We start from the raw sequence: 25,871 nt of genomic DNA, 5'->3' as shown, positions 1-25,871 counted from the left end.
TCGATTCCCCAATTGACTGGTAAGAATCCTTGTGTGTATCCCCAATTTCAGCATGAAATAAATGTCTGTAATTGGTCGTATGTCATGAATATTACACACTGAAAAATGACATAAACGTCACCAAAATGTACTGCAGTAAGCATAACTTTTATTCCTTACATTTAAAGTGCACACACGTATATATTTTTTGGAAAGCTTATTACAAGGATGTTAGATACGGCAAAAAGAGATCCAATATTCAGGGCGGGTAAAATTCCTATAGGGTGTAACATAAAAAAAAAATACATATTTTGAAATTTTGATATACCTGAGTCATCTTTTTCTCCCAAAATGTACAAGTCAAAACAGATGTGGATTAAAAAAAATATGACAATGGCCCACAAACAAATCATAAACGGGACGACTGGTGGTGTTCTGTGTTGATCATACAGGGTGGTCAAATTCGACTGTATTTTTTGATGCAAAAAAATTAATTTGAAGATCAATTAACTTCTTTATTTAAGTAGCAGTCCTATATTTCATCACTGAAAATGTAAATTAGAAAGAGAAATACATGAGTCGTGAGTTTCTGCCCATAGTTATACTCAAATATTAAGTATACAGGGTGATCAACATATTATACAGAGTGATTATGTTTGACTCATTAGTACGAAATTCATCAAAATTAAACAGGTTTAATGTAGTAAGTGTAGTCATGGAATACAAACTTCATTTTCTTCTATGTAATTAAATGGCCCTTTGTACATTCTGTTAAGTACATATATTATTTGTCATCTCTATGCAAAATGGTACTATACAGGGTGACTTTAAATATGGTATATTATTAGGCGGATATTGAGCACATATTTTCTTCATGGTCTTGAACCCGAAGTACAAATTTATTGTTTTCATGTATCATATCTATTCCAACATAAAGAACACAACCTGTTGGAATAACCACATTTGAATCATGCTTAGCTTGTTTGTATACATCCTTTCCTTCAACTCCCTACACTTGTACAGGGTGTCCCTAAAAAAAAAGAGGCCCCACATTGCGCCTCTTTTTCTCCTATTTCTGAAAAGTTGATCAAATATATTTTGGTATGTAAAGAAACCTACAATCGTTAGCTTTAATAAACCAAAACAATTATTTCAATCGGCTCATAACTTTTGAAGATATGTCCTTTTAAAGAAATGTATCCGTTTTTCACTCTGTCCACAGAGGAGGTTGGGCTACTTGGCAAAGATTGAAAAGTGCATATACCATGCATGAATATAAAACATTCCTCAATGATAACTTTATAAAATAACAACTTTATTTAAGGGAATGGGCTTTACCGGTGGGCTTATGGGTTATGGATTTTGTTAAGTGTCATTAATTTGGGCGAAATTGATGTGGGATGGGACTTCTTTTGCTATACTTGCAATTACTTGTGTTTTTCTTGTTTCTTGCTTTCTTTTATTGACAACATAAGTCATTTCTCTTTTTGGAATAAAAGGTACCCCTGAAAAGGGCTGTTTAGTTTGTCTTTGGTTCTTTTGAAGTGAGTTTACTGTGCTGCTCTGCCCTCTACCTGGTTGCCTCCGTGATGAATACAGGTTTCAGCCCTAGTTCTCATTGCATTAATTGTGTTTCGTACCATCCTTAAGGCCTTGTGCGCCGGGATACTTCGAATGCAGCAGTAATACTGGGTTGCGAAGATGTTTGAAGCTAGCTGGTGATCCTCGCTTATAGTGAATGCTTTCCCAAGACTAATGCTATTATCTATCCATGTCATTAACCGTGTGTTTCGTTTAAATCTTTGATGTAGCCAAACCTCATCCGTGGACAGAGTGAAAAACTGGTACATTTCTTAAAGAGGGCATATCTTCAAAAATTGTGAGCCGATTGAAAGAATTGTTTTGGTTTAATTAAAGCTAACGATTTAGGGTTTCTTTACATACCAAAATATATTTGATCAACGTTTCAGAAATAGGAGAAAAAGAGGGCGCGATGCGGGGCGTCTTTTTTTTGGGACACCCTGTAGTTCAAATGCAACACTAATGCAATAATAGTCCAAATGTGCTGGAAATGGTTTTATTTTTAGAGCAGACCTCTAGCAATAAATTGATACCATATACTTTGAACACAGTCTAGTACTTTAAGAATAAACTTGAATGAAACTTGACAAAAAAATGGCTCCCCCATTTTAGTACCCAGTTCATGGCATACGACCAATTGCAACATTCTGCCACACCCCCATGTAATCAAAAGAGAATTGGAGATATCCCTACTTCCCCAATTGACTCCTGTGGGAATCCTGCCATGTTGAAGGGAAATGTGGCAAATATTGCACAAGAATAATTTTTCCAGATCTGAAAGAACCCCAGGACTGGGAGAATTAAAACATACAATGTATTTTCAGGGTTCCTTATTATTTCATTTCATTTTAGTTCTCAATACTTTTCCTAAAGTAGCTAAAATTGGCTTTAAACATTTATATACACACCCTTCCCGAACTTGAGAGGGGTTGTTCACATTTTATATGAACGCACTCCGTTTTCCCCTCTTTCATGTTAAAAACTCATTTGGGTGTGTATTGGTGTGTGTCCACAGTTCCAATGTCCCCAGTTAATATGTTAAATACCCATACACACTTCCAGAACTTTACATTTAAAATGGGGATATTCTATATCCCCATATTTCATGTTAAAAATCTCATTGAGTGTGTATTGGTGTGTGTCCACAATTCCAATGTAAAAAATCACTAGGACAAGGAATTTGAAATTTGTAATTCCCACTACAGATTGTTGATAAGTAGGGTATACCTACACATAAGCAATAAAAATTTCAAGCATACTGTCATGCAATAGGTTGTCCCCAATTTCCTACATCTCTACCCATGTCCCCATTTTCAGGGTTATGTGGGTAGGGGTGTGTGTGCGTGTGTGTGTTCGGAAAAAGCTTGTGAACGCGTTATCTTGAGAACCGTAAGTGCTATGATGATGAAACTTTATAGGGGGTAGCTTGACCAGAGGGTGTCGACCTGATTAGATTTTGAGCGCAAAATATGGTAATTAAGTACCTAATTTGCATAATTTATGCGTAATAAGCAAAATACCTTGTGAACAGATTATCTGGAGATCCGTTATGGGGTACAGTGACGTAACTTGGTGGGGAGTAAGCGTGGCCAGATGTTCTCGACCTGATTAGATTTTCAGCGCAAAATATGCTAATTAAGTACCTAATTTGCATAATTTATGCGTATTTGATGCGTATCAAGCAAAAAAAACCTTGTGAACAGCTTATCTGGAGATCCGTATGGGGTACAGTGACGTAACTTGGTGGGGAGTAAGCGTGGCCAGATGTTCTCGACCTGATTAGATTTTCAGCGCAAAATATGCTAATTAAGTACCTAATTTGCATAATTTATGCGTATTTGATGCGTATCAAGCAAAAAACCCTTGTGAACAGCTTATCTGGAGATCCGTATGGGGTACAGTGACGTAACTTGGTGAGGAGAAGCGGGGCCAGAGGTTCTCGACCTGATTAGATTTTGAGCGTAAAATATGGTAATTAAGTACCTAATTTGCATAATATATGCGTAATAAGCAAAATACCTTGTGAACAGATTATCTGGAGATCCGTATGGGGTACAGTGACGTAACTTGGTGGGGAGTTATGTGGCCAGAGGTACTCGACCTGATTAGATTTTCATGAGGTCAAAGGTCACATACAAGGTCAAAGGTCAACTGAGGTCACCAAATCTTTTAATAATTAAATTTCAACTGTGCATCACATATCCCAATAACAGCTTGATCGGTCATGTAATTAAGGAAATATGACGACTTTAAGATAGTCGCTTTCTTTGTAAAGTATAGCAAAGTAGCACTTTCAATGAGTGATAACTCGTAAAGGAAGCATCTTTCTGTTTTGATTTATTTGATGAAAGAGTTCTTTGGTATTGCCAAATTTGATTTTTCAGCGCAACATACTTTTTCCAATTTCGTGAGGTCAAAGGTCACATACAAGGTCAAAGGTCAACTGAGGTCACCAAATCTTTTAACAATTAATTTTCAACTGTGCATCACATATCCCAATAACAGCTTGATCGGTCATGTAATTAAGGAAATATGACGACTTTAAGATAGTCGCTTTCCATGTAAAGTATAGCAAAGTAGCACTTTCAATGAGTGATAACTCGTAAAGGAAGCATCTTTCTGTTTTGATTTATTACTTTGATGAAATAGTTCTTTGGTTTTGCCAAATTTTTGGAAGGTCATTACGGGGTCATCCGAGGTCACTCAGGGTCATCTGAGGTCAAGTTATTAAAACTCGTATGGGCATGAAACTTGGTGGGTACAGTCATCATTTAAAGTCAAATTTTTGGAAGGTCATTTTGGGGTCACCAGGGGTCATCTGAGGTCAAATTAGTAAAAACTGTCGTATGGACATGAAACTTGGTGGGTACAGTCAACATTTAAAGCCAAATTTTTGGAAGGTCATTTTGGGGTCACCAGGGGTCATCTGAGGTCAAATTAGTAAAACTGTCGTATGGACATGAAACTTGGTGGGTACAGTCAACATTTCAAGCCAAATTTTTGGAAGGTCATTTCGGGGTCATCTGAGGTCAAATTAGTAAAAACTGTTGGATGGACATGGAACTTGGTGGGTACAGTCAACATTTAAAGCCAAATATTTGGAAGGTAATTTCGAGTCACCAGGGGTCATCTGAGGACAAATTAGTAAAACTCAGTATGGGCATGAAACTTGATGGGTACAGTCAACATTTAAAGCCAAATTTTTGGAAGGTCATTTCGAGGCCACCAGGGGTCATCTGAGGTCAAATTAGTAAAAACTGTCGTATGGGCATGAAACTTAGCACGAGAGGTACAGTCAACATTTAGAGCCAAAATTTTAGGTCATTTCAGGGCCACCAGGGTCATCTGAGGTCATATTAGTAAAAACTGTTGCATGGGCATGAAACTTGGTGGGTACAGTTACCATCGGCCAGATAATCGTGCCCAGCCGATAACCGCCAAATTCATTTACCTCTCTACCAACAGTTATCGCAAAAGCAGGCGGTCACAAAAGCAGGCGAGACTCGTGGTTCGAGAACCGCCTTGTTGTAATATTTGGACACATTTTTTTCCACAATCAGTTGCTGTAGGTCCTACACCTAAATAACCACAAAATACCTTATGTAATACTTTATAAATTTTTATTTGATTGCAGAAAATCATCAAAATTGTGTCTGTCAAATATAACGTCGCAAGGGCTAGAAAATTAAATTTGTGAAGTAAATGGTCTATAACTTATCTTTCTTTTAGTGTATTATGAACGATATATGTGCATACTATAATTTAAACCTGGTTGGAGACCAAAAGAAAAGAGCTGGAAAAATAATTGTGTGTTACACTTTTATGACACCTTAGCTTATTTTGAGCCATATATAGTACCGGTACACAAAATTGTGAAAATATGGCAAACTTCAAACCTGCTTGGGCGCTAAAGGCTTTGTATAGCACTCAGTCCCTTGCTCTGATTAATGATGTGAGCGCCATGTTATTCCATTAATGAGTGACATTCTCTCGGTCGGGCTGTTCCATCTTTTGCACTTAAAGGGACCATTGAAAGAAAAACATATTTGGTATCAAAATAAAGCTAATAACATATAGAATCCATTTCTAAAATGATAAACGCAATTTTATTTTATTTTACCCCCCAAATCAGCAAATAAAGACAACGCGCCCAATGTCGCGTCGTTCCGCCCAATTCATATGTGCAGAGACACGTGGCAACCCCTGTGACGTCAAAGTGGTTATATCCTTTCCGCTGCATGGCAACACTTGGTCCTAAACCAGCGCATGAACGTGTTTACAGCAATGAACTTGTATGTGTCTTTTAGGCCTAACAAGTCTATTAAAAAGGATATTATAATATAAATTACAAAGCTACAATGACTTCTATGATATATATAGGCCTATATAAATTCTAGCTACATGTAGACCTACAAAATTGGCCAACAACGGGGAAACATAAGTAAGTTAGGCCTAGGCCTCCATATTGACAAAGTCAAAGCTGTCAGTGCTAGCTGCTCGGCGTTTGCAAGAGAGTATCATTTGTTTTGACTGAGGCATTCTGATCCCATTCTGATATTGCAACTCTTTACTTTCCTCTGAAATATCTGGTGAGGATAGGAAAGAGAAGGCAATGATATTTCAGGTTAGCCATGACTTAATTTCTTTAGACCTAATTAGCCTACCACCCGGGCGTGCGGCCTAGGTTAGGCCGTATAAAATTAATATTTTATATTTTCATGAATTGATGAGGAGGGAGGTGTTTTTTTTTTTTTGTAAAATCAGTATTGTCTGCAGTTTTCGGTCATTTCCAACAGTGCTGGAGGAAACGATGATGCACTTTTTTTTTTCAAATGTGAGATTCTGAGGGATAAACCCCCTAGAGTAGGCCCTACCACAAAAAGACTTGGAAGTGGTCCTTGATCTCTAATAAACTTATTTATAGGCCAATGTATGAAAAATTCATCAATCATTCCAAAGTCTAAAATAATTGAAAAATCTAAAAAAAATCTGACAAATCCCAGAATTTGAGGAGGGAGGGGACGAGAACCAAAACATTAATGTTATACGGCCTTAACAGCCAGGCCCAGGCCCGTACGCAGGATTTTTTTTTGGGGGGTGCTGATTTTGAAAAAGTGGATTTTTTTTTTTCCAAAGGGGGGTGGGGGCGATTTTTTGAAAAGTGGACTTTTTCCCCCAAATTTGGACCTTTTTTGACCAAAAAACCTGATTCTTAAATTTTGAGACTTTTTGTATACCTACTTTTGCAAATTTGGGAGGTGCGGTCGACCCTCGCACCCCCCAGCAGCACGGGCCAGGCCAGGCCTAAACGGAAGCCGATCCTGACTTTGGAAGCTGAATTGCGAGTGATTAAAGTGTGTTGCTTGTTTCTAAACGGTCGCTCCGTGTAGCACGTGTAGAGACACACTTAGGCCTATGGGACCAGGTTCAAAACAAAAGTCAGGCTCGGGAGAGCGAGTTGGCGCGGTTGTTTCCTCGCCTTGCACCACTACTGAGGTCCCGGGATCAACTTCAAGCCCCTGGCGCGCGGCCCAAAGACTCATGTGAACTTGGTTTATCTCGATCCCGCAGGTTCTTCGGGATCTCCAGTTTCCTCCTGCTTCTCAAAAATCGGTGATTAGTTGTTTGGTTATCAAAAACTTCCTTCACCCAATGAAATTTGGGGAGCTGAAAAGATAATTGGTGGATGTTACAATCCAAATGCGGCTAGATTTGCGACAGGTTCGGCAGCATCCAGCCTAGATGATGCGATCTGATTGTGATAAGTAGGCCTACCATGGCAGCGAAATTACAGCGCTTTGAACCCTCCGAGATCTGGGAAAAGCGTTATTATATAAAAGCCAAAAGTTATTTTTATTTATTTTTAAAAGCCTATGAAAAATGAGAAACAAATTTGAAGATAAAGAACCACGAGAGGAACATATAAAGGCCACTCCAAACAATCATATGAACAATATTTACTGTCAGCTTTAGTTTACGTTATGGAAATGCTTACAGGCCTAATCCAATCTCAACTCCCACTGATACTTGAAAGTGCAAAGTGTCCGAGCGTTTTATCAAAGGTAGGCCTACAGTTACAAAGTTTATGTTGATTGGGTAAATTTTGTAAAATACAGCGCGCCTGGCTGGATATTTCGTTTTTAGAAATGACTGACATCAATTTCGCATACCCTAGGCCTACCCCGGTCCTAACCATCCATGGATTAAAATAAGTGTAGGCCTATAATATTTCCCATTTGATGTTTGTAGCATATAGGCTTTTTGAAGGCCTATGTATGTTTGTAGGCGCTCCTCGTAATTTATTTCAAGAACAGCTTGCATGTCATGTTCTTCTGAACCAACTTCTTCATCTGCCGTTCAGCTACTGCCCCAGTGCTAACGGCTCAAATAATATCAATCAAGTCTCCCGTATAACACATGGTAGGCCTATAGGGGAATAAATTTGCAAAATAAAAGGGCCTAGGCCTACTTTGCATTGTTTTGGGTATGAAAATAAGCACTTTTGAAAGTTAACTTATGGAAGAAAAAGCTTTTTTATACCAATTGTCAGGTTTTGGAAAAAAATAATCATCTCTTGAATATTTTTTTAAGGTATGTCCTACGGAAAAAATACATAGGCCTATAATAATAATAATACCCATGGGAGGTGCTCGCGCCGGCACATCATCTGCAATTTATGTGTTGCGACAAATCTTGGCGATATTCCCCTCAACATCGTCACTATATCATAGGCCTATAATAGGCATAGGGCCTACTCATAATTAGTTTTATGGTTTTATATATGCCATGTAGGGCCTACATAAATTCATCGAATCATATCTTGGTCATGTTGACCGGGGTTGAATTTATGAATAAGTAAAATAGGAAGCTGCATGCTTGATGATGATAAAAAACCAATTGATCGTCCCCTCGCCGCTTCCTTTCGCATGGCATTGCAATTGAGGGAGTCTGAAATGTTTAATGCTATTTTCTTTATTATAAGGGAAAACTTCTTTTTTTAATGTTTCAAAAGTTAATAATATAGTTTAGATTTGCTTCTGTCCAATAAGCATATCAATTTAGAGGCTTTGTTTTAATCATCCTCTCAGAGAACCATCAAATAACAAGAGCCTCGATCCTATCATCCTCCTCTACAAATTACACAACTAGTAATAATGTCCGGGGATAATACATAGGCCTAAATGATCCATTTGCATTGTAAAAAATAACTAATAAATGATAAATAAAAAGGCTCTTTTTGATAACATGTGGACAATCAACTGGAATTTTGTTTTTACTTGACCTGTAAATAATTATAAGAGCTTATAAGCGGTTGTATTACCATGATTATTGCATCTGATATTTAGATCGCGATCGCTGTTGTCAAATTAACACAACAAAAATGTCAACGCAACACAAAACGCGTAACCACAATGACGCATCAGGAAAGCGCCTAATTTTCTACTTTTGATAAATGACGCGCGATGTAGCGTCGGAAGGGGGGTAAATCGAGTACGTTGTTTTCATTGTATTTTTATTTCTAAAATAGTTAGCTCTTTAATTGTTTTAGATATTGATTCTATATTTTATGGGCTTTATTTTGATACCAAATCATATTTTCTTTCAATGGTCCCTTTAAGACTTACCCACTTCTCATGTCTGGGGCTTCAGTTTGGAAAGTCAATTTTATCATTCAGAAAATACTAATTTGCCTTACGTCTTACTTATTAAAATCTCCTCACTTAACAACATTTCAGGAGTATGATTTACTGAGCTCCTCACTACTTGAATCCCTATGTTAATACAGATATTAAAAGATTGATCCGTGTTGAGTACGGTACCTTAGTAAACTCAGGAGAGTGATTAACAGAGATCCTGCAATTGTCAAAAATGAAGGCCTGCTAGATATCTTAGTTTCATTATTTTCGACATATGTAAGCCTGATTGGATCAGATCTGGTAACTGTAAAAACTACAAACAATGTTTTCAGCAAAATCAAACAAAATTTTAGATGTTCAGTCAATCATATTCCCTGTGATCATTTAAAGTGTGCAATCGCACACCTTAAAACTCAAACTGTTTTAGATGGCCATGCGTTTGAGTTGGGCCAGTAAATAGGTGGAGATGTTACATGCATGCGACATTTTAGGGTTCATCTTTTTAATTTTCTCAGTTAATACATGTATGCAGCCTATGTAGTTAAATTTGGTGTCAAATTAAAGCTTGTGATGAGACCAATACAGTACAGTAAACCTTAAAAAAGTTGTAAAAAGTTATTAACATTTGAATATTTTGCATCTAATTAGCATAATGTGCGGGGTGGAGGAGGATCAGGAGGAGGAGGAGCACATTTAATAAAAGTGACCCCCAGCCCGGTCATATGATGCTAGAGGTCCATTTCTTTTTTCACATTTTTACAATTCACTTTAAACTGCATACTATAACACCATACAATCATATTCCAGGTAATTTAATTTGCTTTGAGAGGCACTTTGCATATATGTTATTTTCCGTTCGGGTTACACATTGAAGTCAATGGGAAAATATACCTTGAAAGAGGCTGGCGCAAAATCATTTGAATTTTATTGAACCCTATGATGTTATTGATGTTATGTATTTAAAGCTCTGACTGAGAGGAATTCAAATATGGAACTTATAAATATGCGGGGTGAAGCTAACTTTATTTTTTAATTTGTCAAATTTTACATTTTTTCTGTAAAATATTTGGTATTTTCAGTTTCATAACTCTTTAGTGTTACACCCTGTGCCATTTTAAAGTGCATTTTTGGATTCCTTGGTTCATCTGCAGGCAGCAAGAAAATGTATACCGTACTTTTATATACATATGTTGGGTATAATATGTGACCGTACACCACGAATGAGCCGTAAATTTCCTCAATTGTATTCTGAGTTACAGTGTAAAATGGGCATGAAGTTCATATTCACAGGTATTTCAGTTTGGGGCTACGTGTATCTCATTAAATGAGGTACACGTAGCACCAAATTGAGGTACCTATGAATACGACCTTCATGCCCATTTTACACTGTAACTCAGAATACAATTGAGGACATTTACGGCTCATTCGTATGTACCACATATGTGAAAGATTTATATCTAAACGAAAAAACATGCAATTTTCATGTCGCGAAAACATGTAACGCATTACCAGCCTAACTCAAAAGGCATGGCCATACATGTATGCGAAAGTTTAATTTAATAGAACTTAAGCATCGGTGGTTTAAGGTGGTACTACACCCCTTGATAAATTTGTGACTATTTTTGCATTTTTCTCAAAAAATAATAACACACTGATGTATATTATAGGGGCAAAGAATCCAGTTACTACACTGGAATTTCAGTGACTCAAGACAAGCGGTACATTATTATGATAAGAAAAGAAGTACTAGAATGTACCTCATTTCTTAATATGAACCACTTGTGAAATTTCAGTGAAGTAATTGGATTGCTTGCCCCTATAATATAACTTTTGTTTACCAGTGTATGTAGTTATTTTTTGAGAAAAATGCAAAATTAGTCAAAAACTTTATCAGGGGATGTAGTACTACCTTAAAACCCTAACCCTACCCGAGGTTTTTTGGCTATCGGAAGGGAAAGAAGGAACGAAAAAGGAGAGAAGATGAAGAAGAAAGTCACTTGGCACCCCGGATTCGAACCTCGGACCCCTCGCATGCCACGCAGAAGATCCCCAGCATGTAGCTACACAGGTGACGTTAGCCCTGCCCACGATTCCCTGGCTATATATATGACTTGGTCTGATTGCGTCATCAAGTCCCGCGGAATGCATGCACGCAGAGCGGTTTTAATAGTGCGCTTTAGTGAGTCCTAGTTCTGTTAGGGTTAAAGGAAAGGCTTGAAGTTGTCAGAATACCAGTACGGTATTGTGTCTTTTGTTTTTAAGTGCAAATGCTTGTATATCAAAATAATCTTTGCTCTTGGTAATATTGTTCTCCTACAGGGAAAAGAAATGGGTCTCCATCAATGACACATCACTAAGGATATTCAAGTGGGTGCCGGTAATTGATCCCAAGTCTAAGGGAAAAGAGAATGAAGCTACAAAGCCTACGATAGCCAGCAAACAAACAAACGAAGGCAGGAAAAGGAAGAAGAATGGACGCTTTGCTTCACGAGAGGGTTTGGGTAAGGATATTCTTAGCTCTTAACCCTGTCCACACAGGTGTGATCGACTGCAGACGACAAGTTTCAAATTTTATTTAAAAATTCAAAATTTTTAAAATTGGTGGTTGTTTGACCTTCATACTACCTTCCCTTCCGGAGTTATGGCATATTTCCCGTTGGGAAATCTTAGGGAATTTCCGGAAATCTGAACTTAAAATGAATATAGAATTGTTTTGTTTTTAATTTTTTGATGTATAATGGTAGCCTGGAATGTTCTTTACCTATTAAAACCAAAAGGAACTGTTTTTGGGTCACTATGTTTGAAAAAACAATTTCGAAAAATGCATTAAAATGAGTACATACTACAAACAAGCCTAGTATTGATTCAATGGTTCTTGATGTGATGCATTGAGACAGCTTTTTTTTTTTTTTTTTTGCGACCTCTTTAAAAACGCTAGCACTTTGAGCAAGCACTCACGATTTAAGCATGCATCAAACGAAATGCATACTAATGTCTCTGACTCTACAAGGTGAAAATTATCATGGTTAACCTGATATAGCTATGAGAGGCATGGTTAAGATTATACAATAGGACCAAGGTGATCTCAAAACCATGCTACGCCGAGGGTCATTTATTAGCATGGTTTTGAGATCACTGCAGGCCTATAATCTTAAGGATACGATACACGATTTACTGACAAGTTATTCATTTCGGAATGCGATCATGAATTTTGAAGAAAAAAAGTTTCCACATGCTTGGATGGGACTCGAACCAACGATTCCACGCGTCATTGATTATCAGTCCCGTTCCTTACCGCTCGGCCACGGAGGCAGATGGACTGAAGAGTGTAATAATAAAAGATAAATCTCATAATGCTATCTTTAGCCTTTTGTTTACATAAAAATGATGCATTTTGTAAAGATAGATTGGCCGTTTTATGCACGAACGTTTGAAAAAGACCTCAAACAAATAAAGACACTGATACGATGATGAAATTGCATAAGTTGGGGAATATCTGCGTCGCAATGTTTTGTTTTGATTTTAGGAATTTGACATTAAAATTTACAACGTTAAGACATTATCATTTGAAATCAACAAAAGATATTTCAGCAGCATATGGTCACATTCTTTCTCTAGAGTGTTTTGAACATGTATGTGAAATAGCTTCAACAATGGTATGCTGCATAATGGTCAAAACAGCCGTGACCTGAAAAAGGGCGAGAGGTGCCATATTTACGGATTCAGGCTAAATTCAAAATTGGTATAAAACGTTTGGTTTTTGATCGATTACAAAAATTAATTTTTGTCATTAAAAGAAATTGTGTCTGGCATGAATTACACTACAATTTTCATTCCTGGGGCTCTTAGATTTCTTCAAATATTTTTTTACAATGATAGAGTGAATCCCCTTGCCCTCTATAATTACGCACAAAAGATCGCCTCCCCTTAACAATGTCCTGATTATAAAACAGTCAATATTTATTTTATATACCGAATGGATATGTGGGTGTTGCGATTGGGCAGTTTGATCGGGATGCACATGACCGGTCCATAGTTCATTTTGCGGGCATAGTTAATCAATGACTGCACTTTCAACCAATCAGATGACAGGAATCTATGCGATATATAATCATATATATATATATTGCAATTAAAATCCATACACCCCCTGAATCTTTCATGGCATACACACAGGGGTCGTGAATTTCAAATGGGATTACTGCATTGGTGAGTTCATTTGAAATCTACACTGCCGTCACTGCCGTGTGGGAGATTAAGGTCATGTCTTCCATAGGGGGTGTATGGGTTTCAATGCGAATAGCCCATTGTTGCCCAGTGTACATAATTAAATGTAATTGTATTTCTATTTCCCTTTTTCTCCTCCATAGATAAAGGCCAGAGTGCAAGCAGTAGCCGTGACTCTACACAAGCATCTGAGCCAATCAAACATCGGGACGTAACAGCACTGATTAACGAGGATTCAAGATTAAGTAAGGATACTTTAACCCCATGAGAACTACCTGCCGATTGGCCAAAAAGAAGTTATCATTACCAATTGGACCAATCAGCAACATTGTTAGAATAATTTCAGCACACAAAAAAATTGGGGTGAATTATATGCAAAGCTCCATTCTGATTGGTGATTATTAAAGTGAAGATATCATGTAACTGACCAATCAGAGGCAATGTTAGATCAGCAGGTAGTGCTCAGGGGGTTAAGTTAACTCTAACACTGCCACTGATTTTTGGTGTAGGGAAAGGAAAGAAGGAAGGAAGAAAGAAAGAAAGAAGATGAAAAGTTGTTTGCTTCAATGCTTATCAGTTCGGTTTCGAACCACAGCCCTTCAGGTAACGTGCCACCGTCAAGACAGGGGATAGCAAGCCATGAATGCTGACCTGATCCTCAGATCATTGGCCATTCATATCATGTGGGATGCATGTACTTGAAGACACAGTGGGCCAATTGTTTCAGAAAATGTGAGAGATAAAATTGCTACGCCCACTCTATTATCTGAAATGGTGGCATGTTTTAAAGCGCATACATGTTTATTGTGTAAATGCAAAGGGAACCAATTAAATTATATCGTTTTATAAAAATCTCAAATTTTGTCACAAATACAGCACCTTGATTTTTTCAGGGTACCGTATCTTTTAAATTCATTAATAAATGTACGTTAATATACAATGATGTAAAAATCTGAATTTTGACCAATCCTAAGCAAATGATGCATTTCTTTTTAAAATAATGTTGGTTATTTTTATTTTGCATTCCCTACACAGCTGCATCTTCTCAATTGAGTAATGATGAATCTACAATGAATTCAGTTGACTCCAACTTCAGCAGTGGTGATGATGATATCAGCAGTACAGCAGGCCTACAAAGTGAAGGTAACATTGCTTTTGTTTGTTTTTTTGTTTATTATGGGTATATGTGTCCCATTTTCTGCATTGATTAATTTAAAACGAACTTGATATAAACATGCTGAAATGGGCTACATGTAATTGTAGCCTAAAGCAGGCCAAGCGGAAGATTAACATCCTAAATTTGGTCAATTTAGTTAGAGGGGTAACATTTAGTGCATCCGTTGGACATGCTGGTTTGGAAAATAGCATGTCCAATGACAAAATTATGAAATAACCCATCCCAAATGCTTAATTTCTTTCTGCAACCACAATGGGCCACATACCACCAACCCTTAAGGTTAGGTTTAGTGTATTGCAGCCCATTATGGTTGCGTAAAATAAACATGCATCCCAGATGTGTGGATGGGCACTATTATACACTGTATATGCAATTTTTTTTTAACCACTCTCTCCATAAACATGCATGTATTGTAAACCCTGATGTAAATACCCCTGTTTATACAAAAATGCTCATAAATTAAAAAAACAAGCATTTTGTTTTTCATCAAAATTGCACAAATAGTTATGTTTATCAAACATATAGGAACATTATGGAATAGTCTACTCACTTGGATTATAAAATTGTGCTTTAAGTTATAAAATGTCTGATACAAAGCTGTGTAAGATACGTATTGCCTGATAACTAACCACTTTGTTGGTGGCTTTTTCAATACATATGTTTAATTACAGGAGAAAGCAAATCAGGCCAAGGTACATTCAGTTCCAGTCAGTACGAGGAGTCGTCAATGTCAGCATCAGTAAGCCTCAGTGAACGACTCAGAGATGCCATGCAACAGAGTAAGTCCATTGAATAGAAATGATCATGATTAAGAAAAATTTTATGGAAGTGGAAATGAGCTCACCTGAGAGCTTTCATAATGTAGCACTATGCTTGTTCACTCGGTAGATGGACTGGTGATGAAAGATGCTTGTTATTGGTCAGAGGTTGAGAATGATCATGCTATAAAAACCTGAAACTTTGAAATCTCATCATACATTATTGGCATGTTGGTCAATTGGGCTATTCCATTTGAAATCATCACACCCTCTGTGTTGTTGTAATTCCAGTTAAATAGTATCATGATCAATTTGAATTTGAATTTTTCTCGGAAAACTGAAAAAAATCACAGAATCGGAGGTACAACATGGAAAATGACATTTTTGCATGATGTAACAAAAATTGTTAAAAGATAAGAGAAATAAATGTTAAAAACAATCATGAGTTGTGTGTGTCAATTTTTATGATAAAAATATTTACCGAATAAAGGTATAATAGTAATATTACCAAGGCATGAACCCTCTATATCCCTTCAAACATATATATATAGTAACAGTCAGCCAATTGTCGTGGAATATTCCAATAAGAGCATATTGATCGCGATATTGAACACTTTATTGTGACATCAAAATCATTGTTTATACATTTAAAGCTTTATTCATGATACACAGATTTACAAATTTTACAACACGGAAAATGAATTTTAGAAAATGGTAAACTTCGGACTCTAGGTTATGGGCACATCCACCTGAAACCTCTGTTAAAAATGTTGAAATGTAGTTGGATTTTACCCAATTTGGGAAATATTTGTTGAATTCAACAGATTTAGCCATACAAGATCCAACAATTTTCATCTGAAAAGGTATCAAGATTTTTGAATTCCAAACAAATATTTCCCAAATTGGGTAGAACGGCTAGGAATAAAACCAATCATCTGTAGTGGAGGTAATTTCAAATCATCCCAAAGTCACATGGTTTTGGAATGCTCTCTGTATTCCTAAACCATATGACTTGGGGATGATTTGAAGTGACCTCCACTCCACTTGAGATGAGTCTGGTATTTATTCTATTATGTAAAAAGAGACACATGTAGCAGCCAACAGGTGCATAGTTATTATACAGATGTATACATATTAGTTTATTAGTAATTTCTTATATTTGTGATGCACATGTTTTGTAGATGCAGCCAAAGAAAAGGCATCCAAGTCTGAGAGTCAAGATGAAGGACCCCCTCTGTTGACCGCCGAAGAACCAGCCAGTACCTCATCTAACAAAAGACAGGTATTACATCATGCAATGGGCTATTCCAGTTGAAATCCATACACCCCTTATGGAAGACATGGCCTTAATCTTCCACACAGGGGTGCAGATTTCAAATGGAGTCACTCTTAGGTAATCCCATTTGAAATTCACACTCCCTTTGTGGAAGATTAAGGCCATGTCTTCCATGGGAGTTGTATGAATTTTAACTGAATAACCAAATTTTTAATTGCATAATTATTATGTTGTTTTTTTTTACATGGGGAAACAAAATTGTCCACTAAATTCCAAACTTTCCCTCCAAATCCCAAAATGTCATGGGAATGAGCTTCCTGGTTTCTACATTTTCTTAATGCCCTGATCCAAATCATGATCTTCACCAACTTTACTTTTCTCAACTTTCATATATTTTTCCACATTCATATAATTGTATTATTGTACAAGTATAGCAATTAAGGCACTTGATTGGCTCCACTATAGTTGAGTTCACATTGTCGGACGTACGCCTGGCAGAACTTGGTCGGCGCAAGTTGTTAGGAGTAGCGGTATGCACTGCCTGGAGTAGTGGCAGTGGTCAACGTAAGTTCCGCCAGGCGTACGTCCGACGATTTACTCCTGACAAAAGTCAGCGAGTAGCGAGCTGGGTGTAACCTCCGCTAGGAATAAGTTCCAATGTAAACGCTGCTACGCCTAGCACCCGCTGTAAGTTTGACCTTTTTGTTGGTCGGAACTAAGAAATTACATATTGTGTGATTGAAAAAGATCACAGAAACACCGGAAGTGTATACGCGATATATACGCCGACCAGAAGTGAATGCTTGGTGGAGCTGGTCGGCATAATGTTAGGAGTAGGCTAGGTGTGGCGTAATCAATGTTAGCGTAAGTTTGCACCGGGTGTAACTCAAAATGTGAACCCGACTACTAATTCAGAACTTGCATAGGAAGAGATCAATAATACTTAATTGTAATCCTGTTCCCTACATATTTCAAGCCAAGGTCCATTGCTGTGTTTAGCCTTTTTGCAAAACCTCTGCGGTACTGTGGAATCTGTTATAGTAGGAAAACCACTATGAAACATCATCTTGTCTAAAAGCCCCAAAAATTGTTTTGCCTGTGGTCACCTGCATGCAGGGTGTTAAATAGTCACCCACCCACCTGTCATTTTGGACAGGCAGCTTGCTCTAGGACAGGCAAAATTAATGCCTACAGGTGACATACTAAATTCTAAAAATAAGGCTTGAATATGTTCTGTGAACTCAAAACAAGACCAGATTAGTAAATCAAGGCTATCGCAATAGCTATTTGAACTGACTGCACCACCAGCAGGAGTAGAGCAAAAGTCTGGTTTATATTTTCAGTGTCAAATTTTGGACAGGCAGTTTTGGTGAAAATGACGAGCACTTGTCAGAGCCTTGTCTGCATGCATTCATAAAATGGTGCTGAAAACCCTTTATTGAAAAATCATTCAGAAAAAAAAACGCAAACTGCATTGCATTTCTAATCTCCCGTCAGACCAGGGAGAAACCTTTTTTTTTCTTTCTTTATTTGCCTTTCCAGGGAAAACCTGAATACTCATCTTTTTTGTTTACTTGTTTTCTTTCTCTTGTAGGCATCCAGCAGGGAAGATGAACCATCTGCAAAGCAGCCACGTCTTGATGCTCAGGACAGCAGCTAAATAACTTGTAAACAATACTTAATTTGATCATTTGTATTAGGAGTCTTGGCTGATATTAAGAATAGAAGCCATACCTTCATTGAGGACTAAAAATTAGTTTAGTTCAGTGATGCAGGACCATGGGTTACAACTTTCATAACATACACAAAAAGGCAGTGACGTAGCTAGGGGTTGTGACGCCCGGGGTCAAGGATGCATAATTGCGCGCCCCCTTAATTTTGGTTGTAATGCAGTTGAATTTCGGTCTTAAATTGATCTTTCAAAAAGACTATTTGTGCTGAAATCTGCGCAAAGCGTGCACAAATTTTGACTTTTACCACTTGGTGTGGGGGGGGGGGGGCAGACTCAATTTTTTTCTTTATTTACCCTCTACCATCATTTTGTGCCCCCCCCCCCAATGTGGTGCCTAGGGCAAATGCCCCCTGTTATGCCACTGAAAAGGCTACATTGATGGAACAGTGAATATATGTGATGCAAACATTCCAGTGAAATGCCACTCTGTGATTGGTTGTTTTGTTGTTTACATTTAACTGTTGATATTGTGTGACCTAAGCTATGTGTTACTTTATTTATAATGTTGCATTACCACCTAGTATTATGTCTTGGGAAAAAAGATTTTCACAGCATACCCAGATTTAGAGAATAACGATAGGAATTTTTATTTTGCCTATCCTCTACCGTGTGATAGATTTACAGGCAGGTCCAATATTTTGAGTAGTGGATGCCGGCGCAGCCGGTATCCACTACGATAAAAAAATATTGGACCTGCCTGTCGCTCATCATAGGTAGAGGATAGGCAAAATAAAAATTCCTATCGCTTATTCTCATTCTTAGTCAGTTAAATATTATTTTAATAACTGTAAACAATTTTTAAAGCAAAAACTAAGTTACCGCATAAAAACTCCCTCATTATAAAATGAACGAAACTTGTTTACAACTTTACGTATTCTGTTGCGGCGTTACTGCTAGCGCGTCACAGATTCCGCACTAGTCACGCATCCAGCGCGATACATATGCGCACCTCTACACGCCGCGTGTTACGGATTATCAAGACGCATGATGACGTGGGGTCGTCTACGGCCTGATAGACGGCACCCAAAATCATGCGATTGTCCAATCAGAAATGTGTCTACGAACTAGACCACTCCCACTGACTAAGAATGCACCATGGATGTATACTGCACATGCCACCTGTATGAAATTTTATCAGCAAGACCAAACCACCCCATCCCCCCCCCAGGGGTACTCTGCTGACATGGGGTACTCTGCTGCCACGGGGCACTCATGTTCCCTGTACAAACAATCTCCCCCTGAGGGAGAGTGAGTTTCAAATGAAGCTGCTAATGTGTTAATTCCATTTTAAATTCATACTCCCCCTGTGGAAGATATTTCTGAAATCTTCCACAGGGGTAGTGTGGATTTTAAATGGAATAGACGTAGGAACTTGCATGCATCAAGGAACCAGTTTTCAATGTTTTGCAAAAGAATGAGGCATTGTGGTTCTGTAGTGAAAATCTTCTTGCACCAAAGATTTTGCAGTAAGGCAGTCTTTTCAATCTTGGGAATTATTAATGAACTATCAATTATTCTTTAAATTTTCTGTTCCAAAGATTACTAATTAAGTGGCATAGTTTGTTCTTTTGGTTACTAAACTGAGCTCAAAAATTTTTTTTACAACTTGTGAATCACAAGGTCATATCTTAAAATACTGTCAATCAAAATGAACCAAAATTACACACAGGATTAACTTAATACTCTACTCAAAACACATGTCTAGTCCGACGTGTAGGACCTTTTTTTCTTATTTCCCAGACAATATTCACCTCAGACTATGACCACTATCTTATATCTATGGCGCAAGAAAGACGAATCGCGAAAGTCCAGTGACCATCGCCGCCCGGGTGGTCACTGGACTTTCGCGATCAATCTTTCTTGAGCAATCAGAGCCTGAGCAGTGATAGTTGGTAACTGAGAAAAAAACCAGGTCCTATTCGTCGGACTACACATGTCAGTAACCAAGCAGTTGTCCAACTGACACAACAGCAAAATGCACTGTCATGGGACAGCTTCCTGGACTTCCTTCACTTTCACAGCCCAACAGTTGGCACCCAGGACAAAAAAATCTGTGAGAATGCACACAAGATCCTTGCACAGATGATAAAACGGTGCTGCTTTCTGCTTTTCATACACTTTTTTTTATGAAACAGGGCTGGGCTGTGAATGTGGTCCAGGAAGCTGTCCCATGTCAGTGCATTTTGCTGTTGTGTCAGTTGGATAACTGCTTGGTTACTGACATGTGTTATGAGTAGAGTTTTGAAGTAAATCTGTGTAATTTTGGTTCAATTTGACGAACAGGATTTCAAGATATGACCTTGTGAAAAATTATAAGTTTCTTTTTGAGCTCAGTTTAGTATATTTATATAATGAAATGGTCTTAGTAAAACACAAATATTGCTCATATTTTTAGAATTGAATTTTCAAAGAATATTATACAGTCATTTGACTAAATTATAATGAATTTTAACTTAATTGGTTTTGTTTAGAAAACCAAATAGTCATTTGATTAAATAAATTGTAATGAATTAATTTAATTGGTTTTGTTTAGAAAACCAAATACATGTACTCGATTGTAAGATACGTGCATGATAAATGTTTGTATGTTTGTTAGTTTTATCCTTAATAGTTTGTATTCTTGCTTTGGGCTATTCCATCCAGTTGAAATCTACACACCACCTGTGGAAGATGTGACCTTAATCTTCCACCCAGGGAGTATCAATTTCAAATGGGGTTATCTGAATGGGTAACTCTATTTGAATTCTGCGCCCCCTGTTTGGGAGATTAAAGTCATGTGTTCCATGGGGGGCGTATGGATTTCAACTGAATAGCCCATTTTTCCATGGTTGAAACATTGTGTTTAAGAAGCACAACCAGTGAGTCATGGTAGCAGTCGGCTCTCTAAATTGCTAGGTCTATGAACTTTTATAGTGCTTTTACTAGGTTAATGCGGTCACTGATGCCGGTGCGGATTTTATTGCACACAGTATCAAAACTGAGCATTCACTTAAAAACGCTAACCCAGTAAAGATACATTTTTAGTACGGATGTGACAAATTTCAGGATATTTTCTGAATTCCAGTCACACCTTTTTCAAGTACACGACTGCTCAGTGCCAGAAGTGGATAAGTGCAATAGCTGCCATGTGTAAATTGAAGTGTTTACTGGGCAGCGATTGCACTTGCCCACTTCTGGCACTGAGCAGTCGACATCTAGTACTAACTAATGTGAGTATGTGCACAGGCCATGTTTAATGAACAAGAACAGTGTGTTAAAGATGCATGGTGTAGCCTGAATTCAGCAAAATATGCCAAAATCACTTTCTGTGTTGTCACAAAAAAGAGGATGTCACGAAAGGCATGGCTTGCAGCGATACAGGCTTAGACTCGCAATCAGAGGATTGAAGGGTTTTGAACACGGGTGGAGTCATTGTGTTGTGCACTTGGGCCAAGGTGCTTGTCTTGATTTGTTTTCATTCACAGAACTTAACTCAAGTATTATTTTTAGAATTTGGCATGTCACAGGCATTCATTTTCTGTCCCAGGATCAAAGTGCACAACACGATGACTCCACCGGTTCAAAACCCAAAATCCTCAATGGTGCCGCCAAGATTTTTTCTTGGGGAGCATTGGGGGAAAAGTGCATTTGGGGGGGGGGGAATCAACCATTTTTGCCCAAAATTGCCACAAAAATTGGCAATTTTTTCGTGATTTTGGGTTTCTACGGGAGGGGGGGGGGGGCATATCCCCCCGGGCACCAGCACTGCCAATCCTCAAATTGTGAGCTAACACCCTGTAGGCAAGTTTATATTTTCCTTGATCTCTTTCTATGTTAGTTATAGCTTGTGTCAGAAAAGAAATAAATGTGATACAGAACAGAATAGTATTGTTGTCTAAATTCTTTTGTTGGTGTTTCTATATCACTATAAGGCCAAATTACAAAATCGTCCGGATTTTCTTTAAATTGGTGAGGGAGGCCCTTATTATTATTATGCCATGTATTAAGGGATCTGGAATGAGCGTTTCTACAGTATTTTTTGTGGGACATGAGAGCACATCAGACATATCGAATTGCATTCTGAATACGAAGAATGTCTTTCTGATATCAAATAATTTTCATGACAAATTAATTATTAAAATTTGATATTTTTCACATTTTTGATATATAACAGTCCTCGAAGTAAATTTTATAAATCTAATGATATATTCTTAAAGTGTATGTAGCTGGGAGGAAGAGCCGACGATCAGTTGAAAATGTTGACCTTTCATATTGAAGATATGGCTTTTTTCCTAAAAAGACCAAATTTTTGTTGGTGTTTTGGGAAAAAAAATCTTCAATACAAAAGGTCAAAATTTTCAATTGATCGTCGGCTTTTCATCCCACCTGCATACATTTTAAGTATAAATCATCAGATTTATAATAATAAAGTTTACCTTGAGTACTGTTAAATATCAAAAATATCAATTTTTAATCATTTGCCATAAAATGTGTATTACATTGCAATTTCAAAAATCAAAATTATTTGATATCAGAAGGACATTCTTATTCAGAATGCAATTTGATATGTCTGATGTGCTCTAATGTCCCATAAAATAAATACTGTCCAAACGTTCATACCCCACAGGGCATTTCGTGATCCACAGCCTCATCCCCCCCACTTTTCTCAAAAAAAGTTGAGATTTTTATATCACTGGAAACCTCTGGCTACATAATGTTTATGAACAAAATATTTCTTGCAGATAAATTCGTTTAGCAAAGATATCGTGAAATTTGAATTTCGCTTCTGGTGCACCAGAACGAAATTACAACGCATTGTCTATGGAGCAGTGTAATACACATAATCATGCATAACTCATGAACGCATAAAATGGGAAGCAACTGAAATTTTGGGAATAGGTTTTTATCGTGGATATCTAATGAAAAATGACATAAATAGAGGATGCTAGGATCACGAAATACTCCTTTAAATGGCTGCTAAAACATATTTTATTGATCATATCTATGTAGTATATAGTCGGCCTATTTATGTTTCATAGTGTATAGTGCATTTTAATGCATTGAGAAATACTGCAGTTGTAATAATGGTTACTCAAACAAAAATTTAGGTCCTTATTTTGAAAAAATCAATAGATATGGGTCCCTATTTTTGGAAAAGCTTTGATGTGGGTCCCTATTTGCGGTAAAATTTCCCATAGAAATGGGCAAGGGTTTGGAAGATCAAGTCGCACATCCCCATCAAAAAATAATACCAAGTGTTTCTCACTATCTGCATATCTATACTATTCAATTACCATATATTTGTTCCATATTAGGTGGACGCTTATTTTTTACATCATTTATAAATTGAATATTTACAACATAAATAATCACTGATTTTCGATCACAATGTGGCCAAATTCGAAAGATTGGACTTTGCAAATAGAAAATACCATGGGTGGGCACTTATTGGGGCATAGGTGTTTAACCCTAACCCAACCAGAGCTCACTTTTAAAACCACTGCATGCATTCCATGTGATGCGATGATGCAATCAGCCCAAGTCATATATACTCAGGGAATTGCTGACCGGGCCAGCGTAACTCCTGGGGCCAGATGCTGGTGATCTGTGTGGCATGCGAGAAGCCTGAGGTTCAAATTCCTGGGGTACAAAGTGACTTCTTTGTTCATCTTCTCTCCTTTTTCATTTCTTCTTTACCCTCTGATAGCAAAAAAAAGAACACAGCTACGGTTAATGGAACGAATATGCATGGTACAACAAAGGAAGACAGCCACAAATAATACCATTGAGGTTTGCCGTTTGGTCCTTTTCTAGAGACATTTTTATTTTTCAAATATTTTGCACAATTAATTGCTATATAAATAAAGTAATAGTAGTCATTTAGCAGCTACTAAAATAAATATGTACATCTCTCAAAGTGTATGCAAAGAGGCAAGACTTATTATTTTGGCACAATCATATTTCGCAAAGTATTAAACCAAAGGAATGCAGCATTTCAGCATGATGAACATGCCTATTCCAGTGAAATGCACCCCTATGGAAGACCAAATGACCTAATCTCCCACATATTTCAAACTCCATTTGAAATCTACAATAGCCAAATACGATGGCACATTACAGAAGAGCCCTGGGACTTTCAGTGACAGAAGTGGATGGTGTATTGGTAATTACAGTTTTTGTTTTTTGATGAATTTATCTAAAGTCTTTTTGTGTTAAAATTTCATTCATGTCATACATCACTTAAAATTTCCATTTAATAGCAAACACATGATATTTTGAAATGTTTTTAAAACGTTTTCACAACAAGTTATAAAATATTTAATAACCTTAAATATTGGGTTAAGTTAACAAAAATAAAAATATTCTGTATTATCAAACAAAGTGTTTTTTACTTTTTTTTAAAAAATATTGTTTACAAACATTTAAAAACTCATGATATCATTTATATGTGACATGATCTGGTCCATGGATGCCAAAGGAGAGTATTGACAATTGAGTTACTACAATTATTACCTTACAAATACTAAAAAGGCTATCATATACTGAAAACACCAAAGATCAAGCATACTTGGTTCTTAACAGTCATGATAGTTATGAAGTTTTGTGATGTCTATTTCATGTATTGCATTGTTTTTTTACTACATATTTCTGCCTTTAATCTCAATTTCAAATTTGCCGCTTTTGGCTTCCATGGACCAGATCGTGTCACATATTACATGTCTTGTGGTTACTTTTTTTTAAATATCTTTGAAAAGATATGATGCATGCAACAAATTTTTAGTGTGGGTTACTACCTTACCAACATAATAAATGTTACTGATGCACAACACACATACAAAAAGTCCTCACTTTAAATGTTAAAATGTGCCAAAACCCAAAGTTTCGAATATTCACTTCTGCGGTAAACATACAAAATAGCACCCAGTCAAGTTTAGGTGATGAGAGTCAACTTTTTGTATGCAAACCGGTTTGTGGGCCTATAGCCATGGGGTCAACGCACCTTCTCATATGGTAATCCGAAAAAGGTCCACTTTTTTCTGTTAAAAACTTTAAAATCTGCCATTTTTTGCAGGAAACGTCCAGTGGCCCCTCCCCCCCCCCCCATCAATCCTTGCTACGGGCCTGAGTGTTTGTCTTAAAAATGGTCCACATTTTGGACAACACCTCTTATAAAAATCCTGGATATATAAAGATCTGCACAAATATCATGTACATGTTAAAAAGCACTATGAATATGATTAAACTATATTGCACATCTACTGTAATATATCAACCAAAATGAGTTACAACATTTTGTCCTGTACTTTCGGTGCTCCTTGACAAAAGTCGCTTCTGTGATCCATGGTAAAGCGAAGTCGTTGAATGCACTTTTTCACCTTGTCTAGCTAATATTGATTACTACAGCTTACAAATTTTCAAAATCGCTTGAACATATTAGTAGAAATCTCATTCTCGACATTCTTAATTTGCCTAAAGATTTCAGTGTTCCCATTCGTCATGATATAGGCCCCATGCAATTTCAAAG

At 37.2% G+C, this 25,871-nt stretch overlaps 1 protein-coding gene across 1 annotated transcript in view; it reads left to right on the top strand.

Moving 5' to 3' along the window:
• Positions 1-18,633, top strand: part of LOC140146286 (uncharacterized) — a 53,629-nt gene extending 34,996 nt beyond the window's left edge. The window contains exons 2-7 of the mRNA XM_072168077.1: positions 11,517-11,698; positions 13,568-13,669; positions 14,460-14,567; positions 15,273-15,380; positions 16,541-16,641; positions 18,230-18,633. Of these exons, the coding sequence (XP_072024178.1) occupies positions 11,517-11,698; positions 13,568-13,669; positions 14,460-14,567; positions 15,273-15,380; positions 16,541-16,641; positions 18,230-18,295 (667 nt within the window). The 3' untranslated portion in view covers positions 18,296-18,633. The remainder of the gene's footprint in view (positions 1-11,516; positions 11,699-13,567; positions 13,670-14,459; positions 14,568-15,272; positions 15,381-16,540; positions 16,642-18,229) is intronic.
• The last annotated feature ends 7,238 nt before the right edge of the window (positions 18,634-25,871 follow it).

The sequence above is a fragment of the Amphiura filiformis genome, chromosome 2 (genome assembly GCF_039555335.1).
Source record: "Amphiura filiformis chromosome 2, Afil_fr2py, whole genome shotgun sequence".
In the NCBI taxonomy this organism is placed as follows: Eukaryota; Metazoa; Echinodermata; class Ophiuroidea; order Amphilepidida; family Amphiuridae; genus Amphiura; species Amphiura filiformis.
This window is presented reverse-complemented; position numbering and strand designations above follow the sequence as displayed.